The sequence below is a fragment of the Pelophylax lessonae genome (genome assembly GCF_965119305.1).
Source record: "Pelophylax lessonae genome assembly, chromosome: 8".
NCBI lineage: Eukaryota > Metazoa > Chordata > Amphibia > Anura > Ranidae > Pelophylax > Pelophylax lessonae.
This window is the reverse complement of record NC_138775.1, coordinates 96152499-96173640: the sequence shown is the minus strand read 5'-3', so window position 1 is coordinate 96173640 and position 21142 is coordinate 96152499. Positions and strand designations below refer to the sequence as shown.

General features: G+C 45.8%; 1 protein-coding gene across 2 annotated transcripts in view; it reads left to right on the top strand.

Moving 5' to 3' along the window:
* The window catches only part of LOC309562062 (extracellular serine/threonine protein kinase FAM20C-like), a 126356-nt gene extending 105556 nt beyond the window's left edge, over positions 1–20800 (top strand). For both annotated transcript variants that reach the window (XM_082266176.1, XM_082266177.1), the window contains one exon: positions 20514–20800. In XM_082266176.1, coding sequence (XP_082122302.1) covers positions 20514–20760 — 247 coding nt within the window. In that variant the 3' untranslated portion in view covers positions 20761–20800. The remainder of the gene's footprint in view (positions 1–20513) is intronic.
* The last annotated feature ends 342 nt before the right edge of the window (positions 20801–21142 follow it).

The following is a 21142-nucleotide window of genomic DNA, read 5'->3' as shown; positions in this document are numbered from 1 at the left end:
TTAGAAAAAGGGTCCGGAGCTTCTTTGGGGCGACCAGGAAGCGACCACCATAGACTTCAATGTTATGAAGTCCGTGGCGGCCGCTCCGAGGTCGCGGCGCACAGCGTCGCTTGCATGTGAACGGGGCCTTAAAAGTGTTATTTTGTATGTTTCTATACTGTGTCTCGATCAGTGTTGTTTAGAAACACTGATTAAGATTGCTTTTTTGATCGCTGCAGCTGCCTACACCTTCTCTAATGACACCACAATCTGAGGTTTGATTAATCAAAGCTGAAAATTGCTGTATACTGGAAGGGGGAGGTACCAGCAGCAGGGCAGAGACACTGGGGGCGGTACACACATTCTGTGTACAGTGATGAAGTTTTGTTTTTTCTATACCCAATCCCCACTTCTGTTGGAATCACCTAGGCAAATTTACCTAAAGTTTGCCCCCTCTCTCCCTGCTCTTCAACCTGAGTACAGCACTGGATCCCTGAAAATGTAGGTGTGCTATTATTAAAGTTCAGCCTCTACAATATTTACAGAAAAACATATAAATACTGGCGCAAGAAATATGGGGCCAACAGTTTCCACACTGAGGGGTTACATGCAAGATATAAATATCAAATATATATGTGAATAAAAATAGTCCATATAAAAGTCCATATACTGTATATTCAGTCCGTATTTGCACTGAGGGCTGCTCTGATGACAAGTAAGAAGGAACTTGAAGGAAACTGCAAAAGGAACACAGGCGCCACTCTAAGTGCAGTAAGAAGGTTTAATGTAAAATAAATATCATACACCAATGTACTCACAAACGATTATATGTAAGAAGCATTGTGTTCATTCTGGTGGTCCGTCCGTCCGGTATGGTGATTCAGGATGGCTCCAGCAGTCTCAGGTAGTCAGTAACAACAACCGGTGGAGTGTCCCTGCGTTCCAGATACCAGGAAGCGCCGACTTCCACCGGTTGTTACTGACTACCTGAGACCGCTGGAGCCATCCTGAATTGCCTTACCGGATGGACGGACCACCAGAATGAACACTCAATGCTTCTTACATATACTCGTTTGTGAGTACATTGGTGTATGATATTTATTTTACATTAAACCTTCTTACTGCACTTAGAGTGGCGCCTGTGTTCCTTTTGCACTCTACAATACTTGTAACTCCTGATTTTTAATTTTTTAATAAGTGCCTGAAGAACCGCTTTAAGGAATTGACTGGAATGAAGAGTAATATCTTCAAGTTAAGCCTTGTGGTTATGGAACAGATAGGTATTACAAATCACCCTTAGTTTATGAAGTGAGGAGGAGGGTCAAGAAGAAGCAGCAGCCAGCTTGGGATTGGAGCAATGATGGTCAGTGATGAGATTCTGTAGATGGAGGTGGCCTGGCACTGGGCACCCTACTTTGCGGCAGATTCCCTAAATCGGGGCCTGCTCAAAACAGAATTCTCCTAGTCACTGGACCAGGGCCTAGACCATGTGTAACTCCTTGCTAACTCAGGGTGGTGGTTCTACTCATTGCCTTCAAGGCTGGACATAAGTAGAACCATAATGAATGTCATGAAGCGCTGGTGGAGGATGATCAGTGTACAGCGCTATTTCTCTCAAAATGTTTATGTAATTATTGCCGGGACAGGAGTCACTGGCAGGGTATAGGATGTCATCCTTCTGTGTGTGGGGCCTAGTGAAATAGTATGGCCTTTGGCCACAAGATGGCTCATACCAACACAAGGGGTAATACAGAACATATATTGGCTTCATGCTTTTCCCCATGTGACCACATGTTAACATGTAAAAGAGAAGTATGGCCTTACTTCTCTTCTTGCTCACAGGAGTGCACTTATTTCTGCAATCCTGTAACCCAGAATTAGCCAACAGTGGGCAGCTGACATTACAGAGCTGGTGTAAGGTACCTGTGAGGTAGAGTCTGAAGTTGAGCTTGAGTGCTGAGGTTTCAAGCGAAGATGTAGTCAGGGAGGTTGGGCCGGCAACAGATTGGGCAAAACAGTATACAAACGAAATCTAGAGAGTGGTCAGGCAGACAGAGGTCATACACAAGCTGGTGGTGAAGTACGGAATCAGCAGGCTGGAGAGGAGTCAAGAACTCAAGCAAAAGTTCAGGCACAATCATCAGAGTCACAAAGCATAGAGCACACCCAGGGAGATAGTCCACACAAATGGGCACTGAGTAACAGGAAGTGCTGTTTATGGGCTGGTTAAATTGTACATTGTTCGCAGCTGACCAATTGGAGTGTAACGAGTTCATTTAATGCCGAAGATAGATTTCAAGGGCCTGGTTCACGCGTTCGGTTTGACTATCTGTTTGCGGGTGATGTGAGGTCGAGAGTGAGATCGTTACTCCCAGTTTCTTACAAAACGCTCCCCAGAATCAGGAAATTAACTGAGATCCGGGGTCTGAGACGATATTGGTAGGTATACCATGATGTTTCACAATATGAGAAAGGAAGAGGGTACAAAGAGCTTCCGCTGTAGGTAATCCAGAGAGTGGTACAAAATGAGAAATCTTTAAAAAGCGATCCACGATGACCCATATAGCAGTCATGTTATCGCATTTGAGTAACTCTGTAATGAAGTCCATAGTTAAATGGGTCCAAGGTTGGCGAGGTGCAGGAAGCGGTTGTAACAGCCCAGCAGGCAATGTGCGGGACACTTTATTAGCAGCACAAGTTGGACAGGCAACCACGTAGTCTGTAACATCTCTCTTCATATGAGGCCACCAAACATGACGCTGCAAGGTCTTAAGAGTGATTTTGACACCAGGATGACCAGTAACACTCCATCATGTACCCAGAGGAGTACAGGTTTCCTAAGGCTGGGGGCTACAAACAGGCAACCTGGTGGTACCTTCAGCACTTGAGAAATATGATTCTGGGTTTCCTGTAAATGCTGGAAAAAAGCTGTAGAGATCTGTGCAACAATCTTGTGAGGTGGAATTATATGCTGCTCGGTAGGTTGATCTTCTTCAGAAGTAACAAACTGTCTGGAAAGAGCATCTGCCTTTTTGTTCCTATGCCCAGGGACATAAGAAAGGACAAAATGAAAACGGGAGAAGAACAGAGCCCATCGAGCTTGACATGAATTCAAACGTTTATTAGTCTGAAGTTACAGCAGGTTTTTATTGTCAGTCAGGATAGAAAAAGGCTTCCAGAAGATGTCGCCATTCAGTTAATGCTAGTTTTATAGCCGTTAGTTCTCGATTCCCAATATGGTAATTCATCTCCGCTGGAGAAATCTTTTTAGAAAAAAATGCCACTGGATGAATTTTACCGGTCTTAGATTGTCTCTGCACCTGCTCCTACCTCAGAGGCATCGCCCTCAACTATGTACTGGAGATCAGGGTTTGGATGCTGAAGAATTGGAGCCTTGCTGAACATACCTTTTAAAAGCTGGAAAGATGATTCTGCTTCTGAGGGCCACAGTTTGCAATTGGTGCCTTTCCTAGTCATAGCAGTAAGGGGGGCAGCTATGGAGGCAAAGCCCTTGATGAAGCGCCTGTAGTAATTCGCAAACCCTAGAAAGCTTTGGAGCAGTGGCGGCTTGTGTATTGGGGGCGCAGGGGCACCGCCCCCCTGCATCAATGCGTCCGGCCCCCTTATCTAGATGCAGGGGCACCGAACGCATGGAGTTGAATGCAGCTTTTTTTTTTAACCATGAGATTAGAGCCAGAGGCTCCAATAGGCTAAAAAAAAGGGTGGGCTCGGGGCGCAGAGCACTGCGCCCTGAGCCCACCCTGTTGTGGGACAATAGGGAATGAAAATTCACTATTGTCACATGGATCCTCCTCCTGGCCAATCATGAAGCGGGTCCTGAGACCTGTTTCCCGATTGGCCGAAAGGAGAAGGCATGCCATTGGGCATGGAGGACGAGGTAGGAGATGCAGAAGACTAAGGGGGGAAGAAGCCGAAGCCGCTGCCACCACTACCACCATCTGCTGCTGCACACATCCAGGCAGGGTGAGTGAGCCTTGGGGGGGTCCTTCTGGGGTCCTGAGGGGGTATGGTGCACAGGCTTCTGTGGTCCTGGGGGGGTATGGTGCACGGCCTGGTGTGGTCCAGCCCATGGAGCACCAGCCGCCACTGCTTTGAAGTTCCTTCAAAGTGGTTGGTTGGGGCCATTGCAAGACAGCAGAGAGTTTCTTTGGGTCCTTTTGTAAACAGACACTATTTATGATGTATCCATGAAAAGACATGGTTTTGATGAAAACTGCACTTCTCAATCTTTGCATAAAGGTGGTTTTCTCTGTCGCTGTAATACTTGCCTTACATGTGCTCTAGGTAAGTCTTGAAAAAAATGTAAATATCATCCAGGTAGATTATCACAAAACTGTTGCTGAAGTAATGAAAATGTCATTCATGAAATTTTGAAAGACAGCAGGGGTGTTACAGAGTCCAAATGGCATATCCAGACACTCATAGTGTCCATTGCGGGTGGTGAAAGCTGTCTTCCACTCGTCTCCCTCTCTAATTCGAACCAGATTATAAGCCCCTCAGAGGTCAAGTTTAGTAAAAATAACGGCTCCCTTAAGCACATCAAATAATTCTTGAATAAGAGGCAACGGGTAGGAGTCTTTTACAGTGATCTGATTTAACCCTTGATAGTCTACGCATAGTCAAAGACCCCCATCCTTCTTGTTGACAAAGAAGAAACCTGCCCCTACTGGAGAAGAAGAGGGTCGGATAAAACCTTTTTTCAAGTTGTCCTTGACATATTCCTCCATGGACTTTTGTTCAGGCAGTGACAGGGGATAGACCCTTCCTTTGGGAAGAGGTGCTTCAGGGATCGGATTAATCGCACAGTCAAAAAAAAACGATGTGGAGGTAAAACCTCTGCCTTTTTCTTGCAAAACACATCTGCAAATTCATGGTATCCACGAGGCAAGGTAGGAAGGATGGCCGCGAAAGCCAACAGACAACCAGAAAGTCTTGTGGCTCAAGATAAACAGTTCAAATAACAGGAAGACCCCCAAGAGGTTATTTCTCCCTTTATCCAATCAAAGGAAGGGTTGTGTTGTTGTAACCAAGGGTAGCCAAGGATAACAGGCAGAAGTGGAGAATCAATAAGAGATGGAATGATTTCCTCTTTATGGAGTGCGCCTACCTGAAGGGTGATTGTGATTGTTTCAAACTTTGCAAGGCCTTCTCCGAACGGCTGTCCATGCAGGGTGGTAATGCTCAGGGGTCTAGACTTTGGAACAAATGGGATGTTGTTTTCTTTAGCAAAAGTGTAATCCAGGAATATACCAGCAGCTCCCGAATCTACAAAAGCCTCACAGGAGACAGGTTTAGAGGCTAAGTGGAAAATTGCCGGTACAGTAATCTTGGCTTTGGAAGAAGTACTTGTAAGGTCTAACCCAGCTCCTCCAACACTGGTTAGATCCTGCCTGTTACTGGATGTGCTGGGCAACCAGATAGCAAATGTCCTTTAAGCCCACAGTACAAGCATAAGCCCAATTCACACCTTTGTCTCTCTGACTCTGTGAGGTGGAAACGACTGACTTCCATGGGGTTCCACAGGAGACTTGGATTCAACAGAAATTTCAGGTTCAGGCTGAGGTGGTGCTTGAAATTTAGGGGCCAAGCGATATACCGGCCTGGGAAGCTTACGAGTTCTAAATCTCTCCTGCCACCTTTCATGATACCCGCGATCCAGACAAACACACAACTCTATGAATTTTTCAAGATCTTCTGGGGAGTCCTTATAGACCAATTTGTCCTTAATGCGATCTGCAAGACCTTTACGGAAAGCTGCACGTAATGCCCCTGAGTCCCATTTGCTCTCAGCCGCCAGGATACAGAACTCAATAGTATACAGTGCCACAGTCCAAAAGTGAGCACTCAGCTGCAGAAGCTCTATCTAACTTGTCAAATACAGTCTGAAGAGAAGCCAGAAATCTATCAGCATCTTGCAGCACAGGATGATTACATTCCAGGTAAGGAGAGACCCATGCCAGGACTTCCCCCTTTAACAATAAAATTACAAAAGTCACTTTGGAAGAAGAAGTACTGAAAGCCTCAGGGTTGTTGTGGAAGTGCAAATGACAAACCTTTAAAAAAAACCTCTGCAGCATCACCACCAAACTTTTCAGGTAAGGGAAGTTTAAGTGGCACAGAAGAGGTGGGTTGGATCGGAGCAGGAGTCTGGACAGATACAGAGGAGCCAGGCAAACAAGACTTTAGCATAGCACAAAGTTCATCTAGCTTAGCGTCCAGAGAAGAAAGATGCTGGTCAAGAGCTCCAATCAATTGTCCCTGATGCGTAAGCGCCTTCACAATCTCAGCAGGGTCCACTGTCATTGTGGCCCGATTTTTATGTCAGGTACCTGTGAGGTAGAGTCCCAAGTGGATCTTGAGTGCTGAGGATTCAGGCGAAGATGTAGTCAAGGAGGTCGGGCCGGCAACAGATCGGGCAAAGCGGTATACAAACGAAATCCAGAGAGTGGTCAGGCAGGCAGTGCACAAGAGGTCAGAGGTCGTACACAATCTGGCGGTGAAGTACGGAATCGGCAGGCTGGAGAGGAGTCAAGAATTCAGGCAAAAGTTCATACACAATAGTCAGAGTCACAGAGCATACAGCACACCCAGGGAGATAGTCCACACAAAATGGCGCTGAGTAACAGGAAGTGCTGCTATTTATGGGCTGGTTAATCTGTACATTGTTCACAGCAGGCAGCAGGTTGGGCTAGTGAGTCCAAAGCAATGCATCAGGCTGGAAAATCATTGCAAAGACTCCAGAGCTTCCCTGTGGCACAACAGACAAGGCTGCAGGCAGGAACCTCCCATTTCAAGACCACCTAGGTACATGACAGCTGGTTCAGGCACTGAAGGGATCCCGACTTTGAGATCAAGATTCACCCAGATGCCTGAGCAGCAGCTGGCTCACCCTCTCAGTGATCCAAGTGGGAAAAATCTGATAGAGTGGTTATATAGAAGTCAGTAGATAGACTTCTGTATAAACACAGTGCCTATATATAGATCGAAATTCGGCTGATTCAGCAGGGACCGGACGATTTTTGATCTATGTATTGACAGCCTTTCAATGACTTTTTGGTAGTTTAACCTTTATACAAGCTGCATGGGCATTTCTGTTTCACATGTTACAACATTATTGGTTTTTACAACTTAAAAAATATACTCCATTGTAAGGTTGCACATACATGGCTGTTCAGTAATGTTGTGAAATATGAAGCCAATATATATCATGTGTATCAAACAATGTGATAATCATTTTAATAACGTGAGGTTGCATAGGCATTTCAATGAATGGATAGGGTATGTGCTCTTAATAGAACTGCAGCTCTGGTAGAGGTACAGCAGGGCTAGGGAGTGCAGTGAAGATAAATATCAGTAGGTGGCAGGTTAGTTAGAAGGCTAGAAGGCAAACCATGTCAATTTGCCCTAAATGATAAGTGTAGTGCCCACCAGTGGCCCCTTTAAGGGATCCGGCAGAGCAATTCCTCAACCTGCAGATCGTTGCTTCCTTCCCTGGGAGCACAGACAGAAGAGGCTGGACAGAGGACTAGGATTAGTTGCTGCTGCAGCTTGGCACTATACCCTCCCCTAGCAACAGGGCAAGGATCGAATTGGACTGACCCCTGCTTGGACAGCAAGGACAAAACCACCCACATATCTCAGAGCTGTAAGGACAATGGTCAAGACCTATGTGGACTGAGTGGGTGTGTGTTCCCGGGAGACAGAAAACAGGGCTCATGGCTGCTGTGAGAGTTTAGAGGGAAGGAAGTGGATGAGAGATACTTTTTAACCACCATGTGAATTGAGGTGATTGTGGGCTCCAAGTGAGGCTGGTGAGGAGATTAGGTCAGGCTGGTCCAGAAGTCCATCAGCCTAGATACCGTACCTGGCTCAGACAGAACAAAAGTCCACCGTGTGGACTGATATTTTTACTAATGGTGCCATGGAGCCTTCCTGCCATGGAGCTACCCCCTGAGAGTGTCTCCTTTCACATTTGGTGCTTCAAAATGGGCAGGAGTTTTACAAAGGGATGTTTGAACCTAAAGTTACAGACAGGCATGTGCTTTGCTGTGAACTGCTGCTGCTGTCATGAAAGGATGTCATTAAAGCCTTGTTCAGACTATGGCTGCTTTGCAGGAGGCTACCAAGGCACTGCTGCAGACCTCAGAGGAATTTCACCAACACATAACAGCCCAGATAAAAGCACAACAGAAGGTAAGAGAGGAGGACAATCATTGCATAGCTCTTTTACTAGAGAGACAAAACTGGACCCTAGAAGCACAGCTGGAGGAGTATGCTGCCCTCATGCAACAACTAATGTACCCCTAGATATGTTGGAGATGTACAGGCTAGCCATTTCCTACAGAAGCTGACTTCACAAAACAAAGGTAAGGCCTTTCTCTTGAATACAGACCAGATACGGTGGCCCAAGGAATAATGGGCAGGTATCCCGGCACCTTTTATCTCTGGAGGTGCCCAGTGAGCATACTTCAGTCTGGCCTTGAAGGTATCTGACCATCAGACTAGTACATCATCTGATACTGAGACCCAGATGGAGAGTCCACCAAATTGCCAGAAGGGTAATGGTGTTTAAAGGGTGTCCTCTGGCAGGGTAAACACATGTTATTGTTGATATGCATGACAAGCTTACTCCCAGACTAGACAATGTGATAATTTTGTCTTGAATGCCATAAGGGAGGTGGAGTTGACAGAGAACCCCAAAAAATGTGTTATTGACATAGAGAAAGGCCAGTATTTGAGGTATGACATTGGCAAGCATATTACTAAACCACAAACTAGCAAGGAGCCTTTAAAGAGTGACCAAAATACAGATGTGAACTATTCTTGGTTGCTATGGGAAATTTTCCATAATTTTGCCATTGTGCCCCCCTTGGTGGACCTAGCCAACAGCAAAGTGTCCACAATGGTTACATGGCACCCTGAAGCAGAAAGTGCCTTTCAGCCACTAACAGCCACATCATGTAAAGAACAGGTTTTAGTGGCTCCTAAATTCAAAAGATAATTTGTAATTTAGACAGATGCCTTGAGTGTGGGCTTAGGTGCAATCCTATTGCAGGTTCTAAACAGGGAGGAACACCCTGTAGTTTACCTAAGCCAAAAACTGAAACCTATGTAAAAGAATTATAGTATAGTTGGAGGGAAGTACCTGGTGATTAAGTGTTCCTTGGAGTCTCTAAAGTACTCATTCTGGGGAAGGAAATCTGCCTGGTTACAGATCACCCACCACTCAAATGGATGTGCTACAGAGCTCAGAAACCTCTTGTTAACACAGAAGCCCTCCCAAGAACACACTGTCTCCTAGGGAAAAAGAAAAGTGGGGAGTTGGGGGGGGGGGGTGATGACAAAGTCTTGGCCAAAATGACAGACAAGGTAGTGGATGGGAGTAATCTGTTGCCCCAAATGTGGATTAGGGTGGTAGTGGACTCTGGTGAGGAAAATAGGTCAGTCTTCCCTAAAGAGGCTGATTGCAAAATTTCTCTCTTGTAACTGAAATTCAGAGATTGGGTTGGTCCAATACCTAGCTGCCTTGGTACACAAAACTTTCTGCTAGGATACCTGACTTTTTATAGAAGGGCTGAAAAGCTTCAAAGGAAGGAACTGTGCAAAGGACTATTAACGATTCTGTGGAGGATGAGCACACAGATTGTTGTTCTCTCTATGACAACACATGGAGGTGTCACCTACCAAACTGTGAGTTTGCTCAGGATGAGCAAATGCCTACAATATGGACTGATGGATTTGCTGAAGTAAGCAAGACTGTGTTTCTTTGTATTTACTGCTGAGGTTAGTCAGGTTAAAAAAGACACAGGTCCATCTATCTAGTTAAACCAGTAGAATAAATAAATAACCCGAATAAACAAACACAAACCCAGTGGCGGCTGGTGCTCAAAATTTTTGGGGGGGCGCAAACACAAAAATGTAATAGGCATTGCTTTGCGGCAAAAAACGCTGTAAAAAAATTGCGTGACTTTGAGGTCGCAAAAGTGTGAAAGGGGCCTTCAGTAATTAAGGTATAGTGTGCCCCCTTTCAATGCAGAGAGACCATCGTGCCCCCTTTCAATGCAGAGTGACCAGCGTGCCCCCTTTCAATGCAGTGACCAGTGTACATGCCCCCTTCAATGCAGTGACCAGCGTACATGCCCCCTTCAATGCAGAGATCAGCGTACATGCCCCCAATGCAGAGACCAGCATACATGCCGCCTTCAATGCAGTGACCAGCATACCATTGCCCCTATGCAGAGATCAGCATACATGCCCCCAATGCATTGACCAGCGTACATGCCCCCAATGCAGAGATCAGCGTGCATGCCCCCAATGTAGTGACCAGCATACATGCCCCCAATGCAGAGATCAGCGTGTGTGCCCCCAATGCAGTGACCAGCATACATGCCCCCAATGTAGTGACCAGCATACATGCCCCCAATGCAGAGTACATGCCCCCAATGCAGAGTAGATGCCCCCAATGCAGAGTACATGCCCTCAATGCAGAGATCAGCGTGCGTGCCCCCAATGTAGTGACCAGCATACATGCCCCCAATGCAGAGTACATGCCCCCAATGCAGAGTACATGCCCCCAATGCAGAGATCAGCATGCGTGCCCCCAATGTAGTGACCAGCATACATGCCCCCAATGCAGAGATCAGCGTGCGTGCCCCCAATGCAGATATCAGCGTGCGTGCCCCCTTACCTACCTGGAGCAGCAGCGGCGGGCGGCTCCACGAGTCCTTCCAGCAGCAGCGGCGGGCGGCTTCTTCTGAGTCCAGACTCCTGGTGACCGGCTGCGCGTCTCCTTCCGCTCTCGCCTCCTCCTCGGCCAATGGCAAGGGGTTTGCCTGCGGCCAATCAGGAAGCGCGTATCGGACGCGCTTCCTGATTGGCCAGGAGGAGGATCGGTGTGACAATAGCGAATGAAAATTCGCTATTGTCACACAATGGGTGGGTTCGGGACGCACTGCTCTGCGCCCTGACTCCATCCTTTGCATCACCCTATTAGAGCTTCTGGCTCTAATCAGCTGATGCCAAATAAAAAAAAAATCCCATTGAACTCCATGCATCCGGCGCCCCTGCGCCCTAAATAGACCGGCCGCCACTGCACAAACCTCTATGAACAGAATCATGTACCCAAAATGATCCAGAGGAAGGCACGTGAGCCTGTTTCACATTTTCACAGTTCTTTTCACATGCAGGGGTTAAATATTTTTTCCCCCTTGTCCTTTGTGATGACCTTAAAGCAAAAAACTCTTCACCAAGTTCACTATGGGCCACTTATGTATTTATACATGGTCATCATATCCCCCTTAAAGCGGAGTTCCAGCTTCTTTTTTTTTTTTTTAAACACCAATGTAATGGTCGCAACTAGTCATACTGTATACGTATGAGTAATAAATGGATGTTTTATCATTCTTTTTTTTTAATAAACGTACCCTGCTCTCCCCAGCGAATGTGCTCCCATCTTTCAGTGTGGGCATCTGAAGCCCACACACTGTTTCTTCTGGGATATGGTGCTGCTGGCTACCCAGCATGCACCTCCCGATCTTGTAAAAAGCGCGGCGTATGAATGGTGTTGGGAGCCCATTGACTTCTGGAATTGGCAAGGTACAGCGGAAGGGGAACACTCACCTTCTAAATTAGGTTCATAGATTACCTGAAAAAAAGTGTCCAGTGAGAAATTGTTCAGTGATTACGAATGCGGGGTTGCAAAAAGCAAAATGTGGGTTGAACTCTACTTTACATTCAATATATTCAGTTCTGCTAATCTTTCCTCTTCGCTGAGGCCATCCATGCCTCTTATTGATTTGTTTGCCCTTCTCTGCACTTTCTCCAATTCCCTGATATCTTTTTTGTGAACTGGTGCCCAGGGGCGGACTGACCATTTGGGCCCGGGGTCAGGGGGGGGCCCAGCAGGGCCGTCTTTCTGCATGGTGTAGATACGATCCCCCCAGGCCGCTGTCGCAGCAGCAGCAGTTCAGTTTAATGTACCTGCTGGCCGCCCCCCATGACCTGTTTCTCTCGTCCGCCCGCCGCTTTGGTGTGCAGTAGATTGGTTGCTAGGATAGCTAGCCGCTCGGCATCTAGCAGCCAGTGACGTCCCGAGGATGAAAGCAGGCGGAGGAGAGGACCCAGCATGCAGAGGAGGATCTTTCTTGTCCTCCTGAACGCCTATTACTGGCTCCACCCACCTCCTCCCTTCATCTTCAGTGTGCGGCCGTGGCAGTGAAACTGCCTCACTGAGACAGCAGGAGACCTCAGTGCAGGACCGAGCAGAGAGAAAATGCAGCTTTGGGTGAGTAACCTCTCTCTCTCTCTCTCTCTCTCTCTCTCTCTCTCTCTCTCTCTCTGTCTCTGTCTCTGTCTCTCTCTCTCTGTCTCTGTCTCTCTCTCTCTGTCTCTCTCTCTCTTTCTCTCTCTCTCCCTCCCTCTCCTTCCAGTCCATGCAGTGTTCCCTCTCCCTTCCTATTTCCTCCCCCTCACCCCCCTTATCCCCTCTATGCCTCTACTTTCCCTTAGCCCCTTAATGAAGTTTTACCATAGTGGTTCTCAATTGTTTTCAAGTAAGATTTTTTTCAAGTAAGTTTACTGTTTGCCATGGCGAGACTCTGCCTGTTGTCATAAATGCGACCATATGACTATTCACTCTATGTGTGGCTTATACACTTATAATAAAGATATACTGTATTTAACAGTATACAATCCAGCAATCCAGCTGCGGCTGAACCAATAGACACTATGACATTTAAAAGGGCCGCGCATTGAACAAAACTTCTAAACTGCAATATGACATTAGCATTGATTGTCATATTGCAGTTATAACATGTTACAGTTTAGCAGTTATGTTTAATGTGCTGCCCCTTTAAATGTTAAAGCGTCTATTGGTTCAGCCACACTGTTGGTTTTCCTCTGTATGTAAATAAAGCGGCTTGCTCTGTAGTGTGTTATAACCTGAGGAAGGATCATGCATGCTCCACAATGTGTAACCATGCCCACACCCTGCTCTGTGCACCTGGATTGATGTCACTTCAGCTCCTGTGCCGGCAATGCGCTCCAAGCTGGATTGCGTAAGTCCCGGTTGTTGGCTCCGGTGTTCTACTACAGTGGAGTGCTCAGTGGAGAGTAGGATCCTGGGACTGGGTCTCTCTCTCTCTCTCCTCTGTGTATAGTTTAGGGAAACAGTGTGGGGGGGGGGGGGCAAGTAGCACACATGGTGGAGTGATTGGGGGGTGCTTTGGGAGGAGATAGGACTTCTGCTAGTGGGGGGGAGGGGGATCCTCTCCCCTCCCAAAGCACCTCCCAATACATATCCTCTTACCCCCTCTCCCTCATATCAAATAATGTCACATCCCTCTCTGTCCTCCTCCCACGGCGTCCCTCTGCCCTCCACCCACGGCTTCCCTCTGCCCTCCACCCACAGCGTCCCTCTGCCCTCTTCCCATGGCGTCCCTCTGCCCTCCACCCTCAGCGTCCTTCTGCCCTCCTCCCACGATGTCTCTCTGCCCTCCTCCCACGGCGTCCCTCTGTCCCCCACCCATGGCATCCCTCTGTCCTCCAGGGTCTCTGTCTCTCTCTGTCCTCACCCTAGGGGTCCTCTAAAAAGTAACTATGATAGGGAGCTCAGGACAGTAAGGACTTGCTTACATTTGCAGTTTGGGGATGGTAACAATCCATAGTTTAGCCCTGTTTTTACCACCCCCAACCACACCCCCTTTAACTGCAGTGGCCAGGTTTGCAGAGTGGCCCCATTCACTTGAATGGGTAACACATGGCAGGAGCTACACCAGTGTGACTGTGTATAATTCCTACTGTAGCTGCGACATGTGTACGCTCCTGGGCACTGCAGTTAAAGAGGGTGCGGTTGGGGGGGGGGGTCAAATATGGCGTTTTATTACCCCCAAACTACAAATGTTGTGTACACCTCTGACCAGTGGGCGGATTTGAGGGAATGGCCAGTGGGCAGGCCCTGGGGAATGTGGGGGTCAGACCCGGGGGTGCCCAGGCCTAAAGCTGTTTAAGGGGCCTCAATTTCTGATGCCTGCCCTGCTCACACAGTTTAGTGTAATTACAGCAGTTTAGTTTGTGTCTATAATTACCAGCCAGGCTAAATGAGTGTTCCTTCTTGTCCAGTGCCCATCTACCAGGTGCTATTCCCTAGTACACTGAGTGCACACTGATATCTGTACACTAAGTGCCACTCAATGTACACATATCAATGTTATATATAAGCAATAGCATTTATTGTAGTACAGATGTCAGTGTTATAGGTACTAGCACTCAATTTACAGAGATCAGTGTTATATATAGGAAATAGCACTTAGTGAGTGATATTCCCTATATATAAAACATTTATATCTGTACACTGAGAGCTTTTCCCATAATACTGACATCTGAATACTTTGGCGGGAACAATGCTCCTTACATTGGTGGTCAGTGGGATTAATGCTCGTTACATTGGTGATCAGTGGGAAGAATGTTCCTTACATTGGTGATCAGTGGGAAGAATGTTCCTTACATTGGTGGTCAGTGGGAAGAATGTTTCTTACATTGGTGGTCAGTGGGAGGAATGCTCCTTACATTGGTGGTCAGTGGGAGGAATGCTCCTTACATTGGAGGTCAGTGGGAGGAATGATCCTTACATTGGTGGTCAGTGGGAAGAACGTCTCCTTACATTGGTGGTCAGTGGGAAGAATGTCTCCTTACATTGGTGGTCAGTGGGAAGAATGTCTCCTTACATTGGTGGTCAGTGGGAAGAATGTCTCCTTACATTGGTGGTCAGTGGGAAGAATGTCCCTTACATTGGTGGTCAGTGGGAAGAATGTCTCCTTACATTGGTGGTCAGTGGGAGGAATGCTCCTTACATTGGAGGTCAGTGGGAGGAATGCTCCTTACATTGGTGGTCAGTGGGCGCCTTCCCTGCTCAGCCTTTCTGGGAAGGGATATGCTGACCATTTTCTACCAAGGTCAGCCTAAGGTGTGCAATAAATGTGGTGATAAAGGCCACTTTGCATCATCCTGCACCCTCAAGAAGTGCTCACTGTGCCAGGATTTAGGCATTTTGGCCAGAGAATGCACCCAGATTCGGTGCAATTTGTGCCAGCAGCTGGGTCATCCATATAGCCAGTGCCCAGAGGCACTGCATAACTTGCCAGGATTGGAGACTGAGCTGCAGAGGCTTGATAAAGAAGCAGCTGAAGTTAGGGAGAAAACTGTTGTTGCCCCTCCTGTGTCTGTTGTGTCAGATTCTGTTTCCCCTGGTGATGTGGTCCCTGAGTCTGGCTCTCCTGAAGGATGTAGAGGTAAGACAATCCTTTGAGGATTTTTTTCAGGCACAGGTTTCTATTCTGAGTGGTGGGAGCTTGTGAAACAAAGGACGATTGGACTTTTCAAGGCCATAAGTAAGAAGAAGCAGCTTGGTATGTATATTGCTTACCATCATTTGCGGAGGAAGCTTGATCGTCTTGTCTCGTATGGAGGAGATCCAGGGGAGATCTCTGAGGTAAAGCTTCTTCTTAGGAAGTGTCAATACGACCGGCATGCCTCTTTGGTTATGGAGAGAGATTATGGGAAATATCACTCGTCTGATCCTTACCAGAACTGTAATAAAGGCATAGCAGTTAAGACAGTCATAGGTCTGTGGGATAGTACGAGTCCCCTGGTGAAGTCCAGATCAGGGATCCTGGAGATCTTCTGGTCATATTACGCAGACCTTATGGGAAGAAAGAACCTTAGTCGGGACAGGATGGAAAGCTTTCTGGATTCTTCTCCAGGATTGGGAAATGGTACTTTGCCTTTGATGGATTTGACAGAACCAATTTCAGCGGATGAGGTAGTTCGTGCTATAGAAAAGCTGGCTACCAAAAAATCGCCTGGGCCAGATGGATTGAAAGCCTAATTTTACAAGTGTTTTAAGTCCATTCTGGCTCACTTTTTAGCGGAGGTTTATAACAGCTGTTTAGAAGAGGGTTCTCTCCTTCCCTCCATGAGGCAATCCGCTGTAATTCTTCTGTCAAAAGGTAAAGACCCCTCAATAATTGCGAACTGGCGCCCCATCAGTCTTCTCAATGTTGATAGAAAGATCTTGGCGAAGACTCTTTTTTGATGTTTGTCGTCAGTAGCAGGCACTGCTCGGTCCAAAGCAGAAGTACCTTTTCAGCAGTTTTAGCTGTCCGGGAGGCTTTGGAGCGATGCAGGGTTGCTGGATGGAGAAAGTACTTGCTGCCATTGGATCAGGCAAAGGCTTTTGATCGAGTCAATCATGAGTACCTGTATTTGCTACTTGGTAGATAAGGCCTGCAGGGGAGGTTTATAGATTGGCTGAAAACATTATATAAAGGGGCTAAGAGCTTCGCACTTGTTAATGGTTGGGCCTTTTGAGGTTGGCTCTGGTGTGCACCAGGGGTGTCCTTTGAGCCCCCTGCTATATGTATTCGCAATCTACCCCTTCATAAGCAGGTTAGAGGGTGGATCGTTGTGCGGGCTGCCTTTGGGCATTGCTGGTGTGCCGCTTTTGAAGGTCATGACCTATGCCAATGATGTGTCTGTTATTATCTCTGGGATGGAGGAGGCGCAGGAGGTGGTCTCTGTGATAGAGCAGTACACGGAGGCTTCTGGCTCTAAAATCAATCATGAAAAGAGTGAAGTTTTCTGGATGTGTGAGGAGGGTTAAAGCTGCAAACTTCCTGATGCCTTCCCAGAGCCCGAGCAGGAAATTAAAGTGTTGGGCATCAAATTTGGTCCTGGTGACTATGGTCATCGAAATGGGAAAGCAGGTTGTTGAATGCCAATGCCAAAGTAGCAAGCTGGAAGAAATTGAAACTTTCCTTGAGGGAATGGGTTGAAGAATGTCTCCTTACATTGGTGGTCAGTGAGAAGAATGTCTCCTTATATTGGTGGTCATTTTGTAGGGCTCTGGCAGTGCTCACTCTGTTCCTCCTTGCACAAAGAAGAAGATATTGGTCCTGCTGATGAGTTAAGGACCTTCTACTGCCCTGTCCAGCTCTCCTAGAGTAACTGCCTGTCTCCTGGAATCTCCTCCATGCTCTTGAGTGCTGGGAGACACAGAAAACCTTCTAGCAATGGCACGTATTGATTTGCCATCCTGGAGGAGTTGAACTGCTTGTGCAACCTCTATAGGGTCCAGGTATCGCCTCATAGTACCAGTAGTGACACTTATCCTAGCTAAATGCAAAACTAGTGAAAAACAGCCAGAAAAGATAAGTAGGGAAAAAAGATGTCAGTGGCCTTCACCTGTAAAACCATCCATGTTTTGGAGGTGATCTCATTGTTGCCCATCTAGTGCACCTGTTGTTAATTTCATTAACACCAAAGTAGCTGAAACTGATTAACGACCTTATCTGCTACTTAACTGACCAGATCAATATCCCATTTTAATTGACGATGCTATCCTCTGATTAACCACTTGCCGACCGCCGCAAGTACATTTACTGTGACGGTCAGCCCCTCCTGGGCAAAGTGAGGTATATATACGTCACTCGCCCGCAAACCAATAGCGGGCGAGCGCGCGCCGCCGGAGGCGCGCCGCCGGAGGCGCGCTCCCGCCCCTGCTCGTTCCTGCACATCCCCGCGCGTGTGACCGGCGGCTCTGATGTCCGACGGTCACTCGCGATCATCCGCTGCAGAAGGAGAAAGGAAGGCGGCTGATGTAAACAAACTGCCTGTCATTTTCCCTGGTGTAACTGCAGAGATCATAAGATCCTGCTATGTAGGATAGTATGTCTCTGTGGTTACATGAAAAGCCACACCCCTTTACAGTAAGAAACACGCCCCTAGGGATACATTTAACCCCTGCATCTCCAATAAAGTTAACCCCTTCCCTGCCAGTGTCATTTTTACAGTAACAGTGCATATGTATAGCACTGATTACTGTAGTAATGTCACTGGTACCCCCAAAAGTGTCAAGGGTCCGATCTGTCCGCCGCAATGTCGCAAGCCCGAAAAAAAATCGCAGATCGCCGCCATTACTCGTTAAAAAAAACTATAAAAATGACAAAAATCTTTCCCTTAGTAAACGCAATAACTTTTGCGCAAACCAATCAAAATACACTTATTGTGATTTTTTTTACCAAACATATGTAGCAGAAAACAAATTGGCCTAAAATGTTAAAAAATGTTGATTTTTACATTTTTTGGGGGGAATTTCATATAAAAAAATTTGAAAAATTTTGTTATTTTTTCAAAATTGTCACTGTTTTTGTTTATAGCGCAAAAAGTAAAAATCGCACAGGTGATCAAATACCACCAAAAGAAAGCTCAGTTTGTGGGGAAAAAAGGACATCAATTTCATTGGGGTACATCGTCGCACAACTGTGCAATTGTCCGTTAAAGTCACACAGTGCCGAATCGCAAAATACCCCCTGGTCTTTGAGCAGCCAAATCCTCCGGGGCTTACGTGGTTAATTAAAAAGTGTTCCTTTAATTTTTTTTTTTTGAGCAGTGTATATTATCAACCATAAATATTAATTCTAACCTAACACTAAAGTTGCTACATCTATGGACATCCACAATCTATCACAAACCTATCTAGCCCTGTAAAGAAGAAATCAGTAAACACACATTTTCTGAAGCCACTCGGTCCCACACTGAAATGTCAGTGGTGGTTTCGCTGGAGGCAGGTGCAGAGGAGGCAGCCGACAAGGTAAGCCCCGTAGTAACTCTATGGGTGACACAACTTCCCAGACATTTTAATAGCTTCTTTACAGGGCTAGATAGGTTAGTGTTAGATCATCGATGTCTGTAGATGTAGGGATTTTAGTGTTAGGATGGACTTCCACTTTAAGAAAAATAAAGAAGAAAAGCCTTTTTTTTTTTTTTCTTTCAGCAGCTTAGTAGATGCCTACTACTAGTAGTGCAGTGTTAATTTTGACATCAAATTTTGATTTAGTTTTAGTCATAGTCTATTGACTAAAATGCCATTTTAGTTTTAGTCATATTTTAGTCATCTAAATTGCTTTAGTTCTAGTCCTATTTTAGTCGACTAAAATCCATTTTAGCAGTGTTAATTTAATAGAGGAAAATATTTTTGTTGATGAAATTACCACTGCACATAACACTCAAAAACTTTACAGGCAGCTCTGAGATCACTCTTACCTTCACAGGCTCTACATCAGTCACAGTAAAAGAGATACAAAGGTGAGGGAAAACTCATAGCAATAAATACTTTTCTAAAACCCATCAGGTAAATAAAACATTGGAATCACATTATCATCTTGTAGTGTCCACTTTGCACTAAGGGATCAAACGTACGTGTTGCTGGGTGCCAAACCACATTGCAAACTTGCTGATTCAGTGCTTGTCTCATCCCCAACCATTATGATTTCTCAATGCAAGCCCTTCCCAATGCATATTTTACTTGTCAAAGAATTTTTAATTCTGATCAGGTACTCTTAATATTTACTCAATCATGCCAGAGAGTATTACCAGGTCCCCAACCTTCTTTTCTCAACTGCATTAAAATTAGAACTTTAGTTTGCAAAAGTAATAATTAAGTAGGCCAGCAAGCAAACAAATACTCTATTTCTTCAGGACTGTACTCTCCAAACATCCAGCACTGGACCTCCTTCTGTTTTTTAATATGCCAAAGTTCTTTGCTAAGCCAGTGGGGAGGTCCTCTCCACCTGGGCCCTCTGCCCTGGTCCACGGCCATTTCCCTGGTCCATTCTGCAGTGACCCCTCCTAGCGAACCTGCAAATTCCTACCTCGGAGACCCTGGTACTTCCTTGTTACGGGACTAGTGCAACGCTCAATCCTTGATTACTGACCCTCCTGGGTCCAACGATCCTTCCATTACCTTTGCAACATAATGTAGTGCACTATTAATTGACTTCCAACGACAGACCTCGACTCTGGTGCTTATTCTCCACATAATTGTACTCGTGGTACATCTGGGCTTAGGCCCAATCTCAGGTTATTTTCTTTAGGGCATCGCCTCGACTCATTGTTCAATTTGACCTTCTCTTGGTCACAGCATTCCTGTTATTTATTGTATGTTTTGTTGTTGCTTTTCATCATATTACAAATGACGTGCCCCCCCCTTCTTATACACCCCTCCCTTTTCCTTTCCTCTTCTCCCCTTTTTCCCACCCCGCTCAACTCTTACCATCCCCCCCCCCCCCCCTGTTACTACCTTTGCATATTTTTTCCCTCCTCTCCTACCTCTACATCCCCACCTCCCCGCTCTCACCCCCCCCCCCTACAGGTCATACGCATGGTATGTCTAGGTCGGTTTCACCTTTACCTCCTAATTTTCTGACAGTATTGCATTGTCTGGCTCGTATCCATGTTGGATTTTATGTTTTCATGTATGCCTGTAATGTTTGAAAAACTTTAATAAATTTTGATTAAATAAAAAAAATATGCCAGAGTTCTGCTTTAAAGCAATACAGTTTGTTTACTGTGATAAAACAAAGCTGATAGAAGACAATTCAATCTGTAAAGAGTTACTGAAAAGATACATATGCATAGATACATATGAAGGTTGTAACATAATGTTTCTTTCAAAATAGGATCAAGAAGTCAACTTTGCAGAGGCTTGAACTCCTTGGTACTGATCCTTATCTATTGAGCGATGTCATGCGTGAGTCGCTGTCTGCAGACCCTATCTCGCCCATCCTGTCAGAGCCTCATCTTTTTGCCCTTGATCGAAGACTGGGCCTCATTTTAAATGCTGTAAAGCAATGTTTCCATAAGGAAGGCAAACACAAAGTGGTTTATGATGATTTAGCCAAGATATATCACGATAGAAAACTATAGGATTCTCTTTTGTTTAAAATACTCAAATGTGTCACCTCCTGAAACACATAAAAGGTATAATGAAGAACCACAAATGATGTCAATAAAATTAACATATTGCCTAAAGAAAAATGCACCATTTCTATTTGTTCAACGGGTACTTTATTCCTATATCATCAATGCCGTGAAGTTGCTAGAATTTGGTATATATGCGTTTTAGGGTTTTTCATGAAGCTATTTTTCATTTTGTACACTAGGTGGCGCTGACAATACATGAATTAATCTATTACAAAAATATGGGGAAATTTAATTTAGCCAACTGTTTCTGACATTTGTACAACATAGTTACATAGTTAGTTACATTTAAAAAAAGAAACAAATTCATCTAATTTGGGAAAACAAA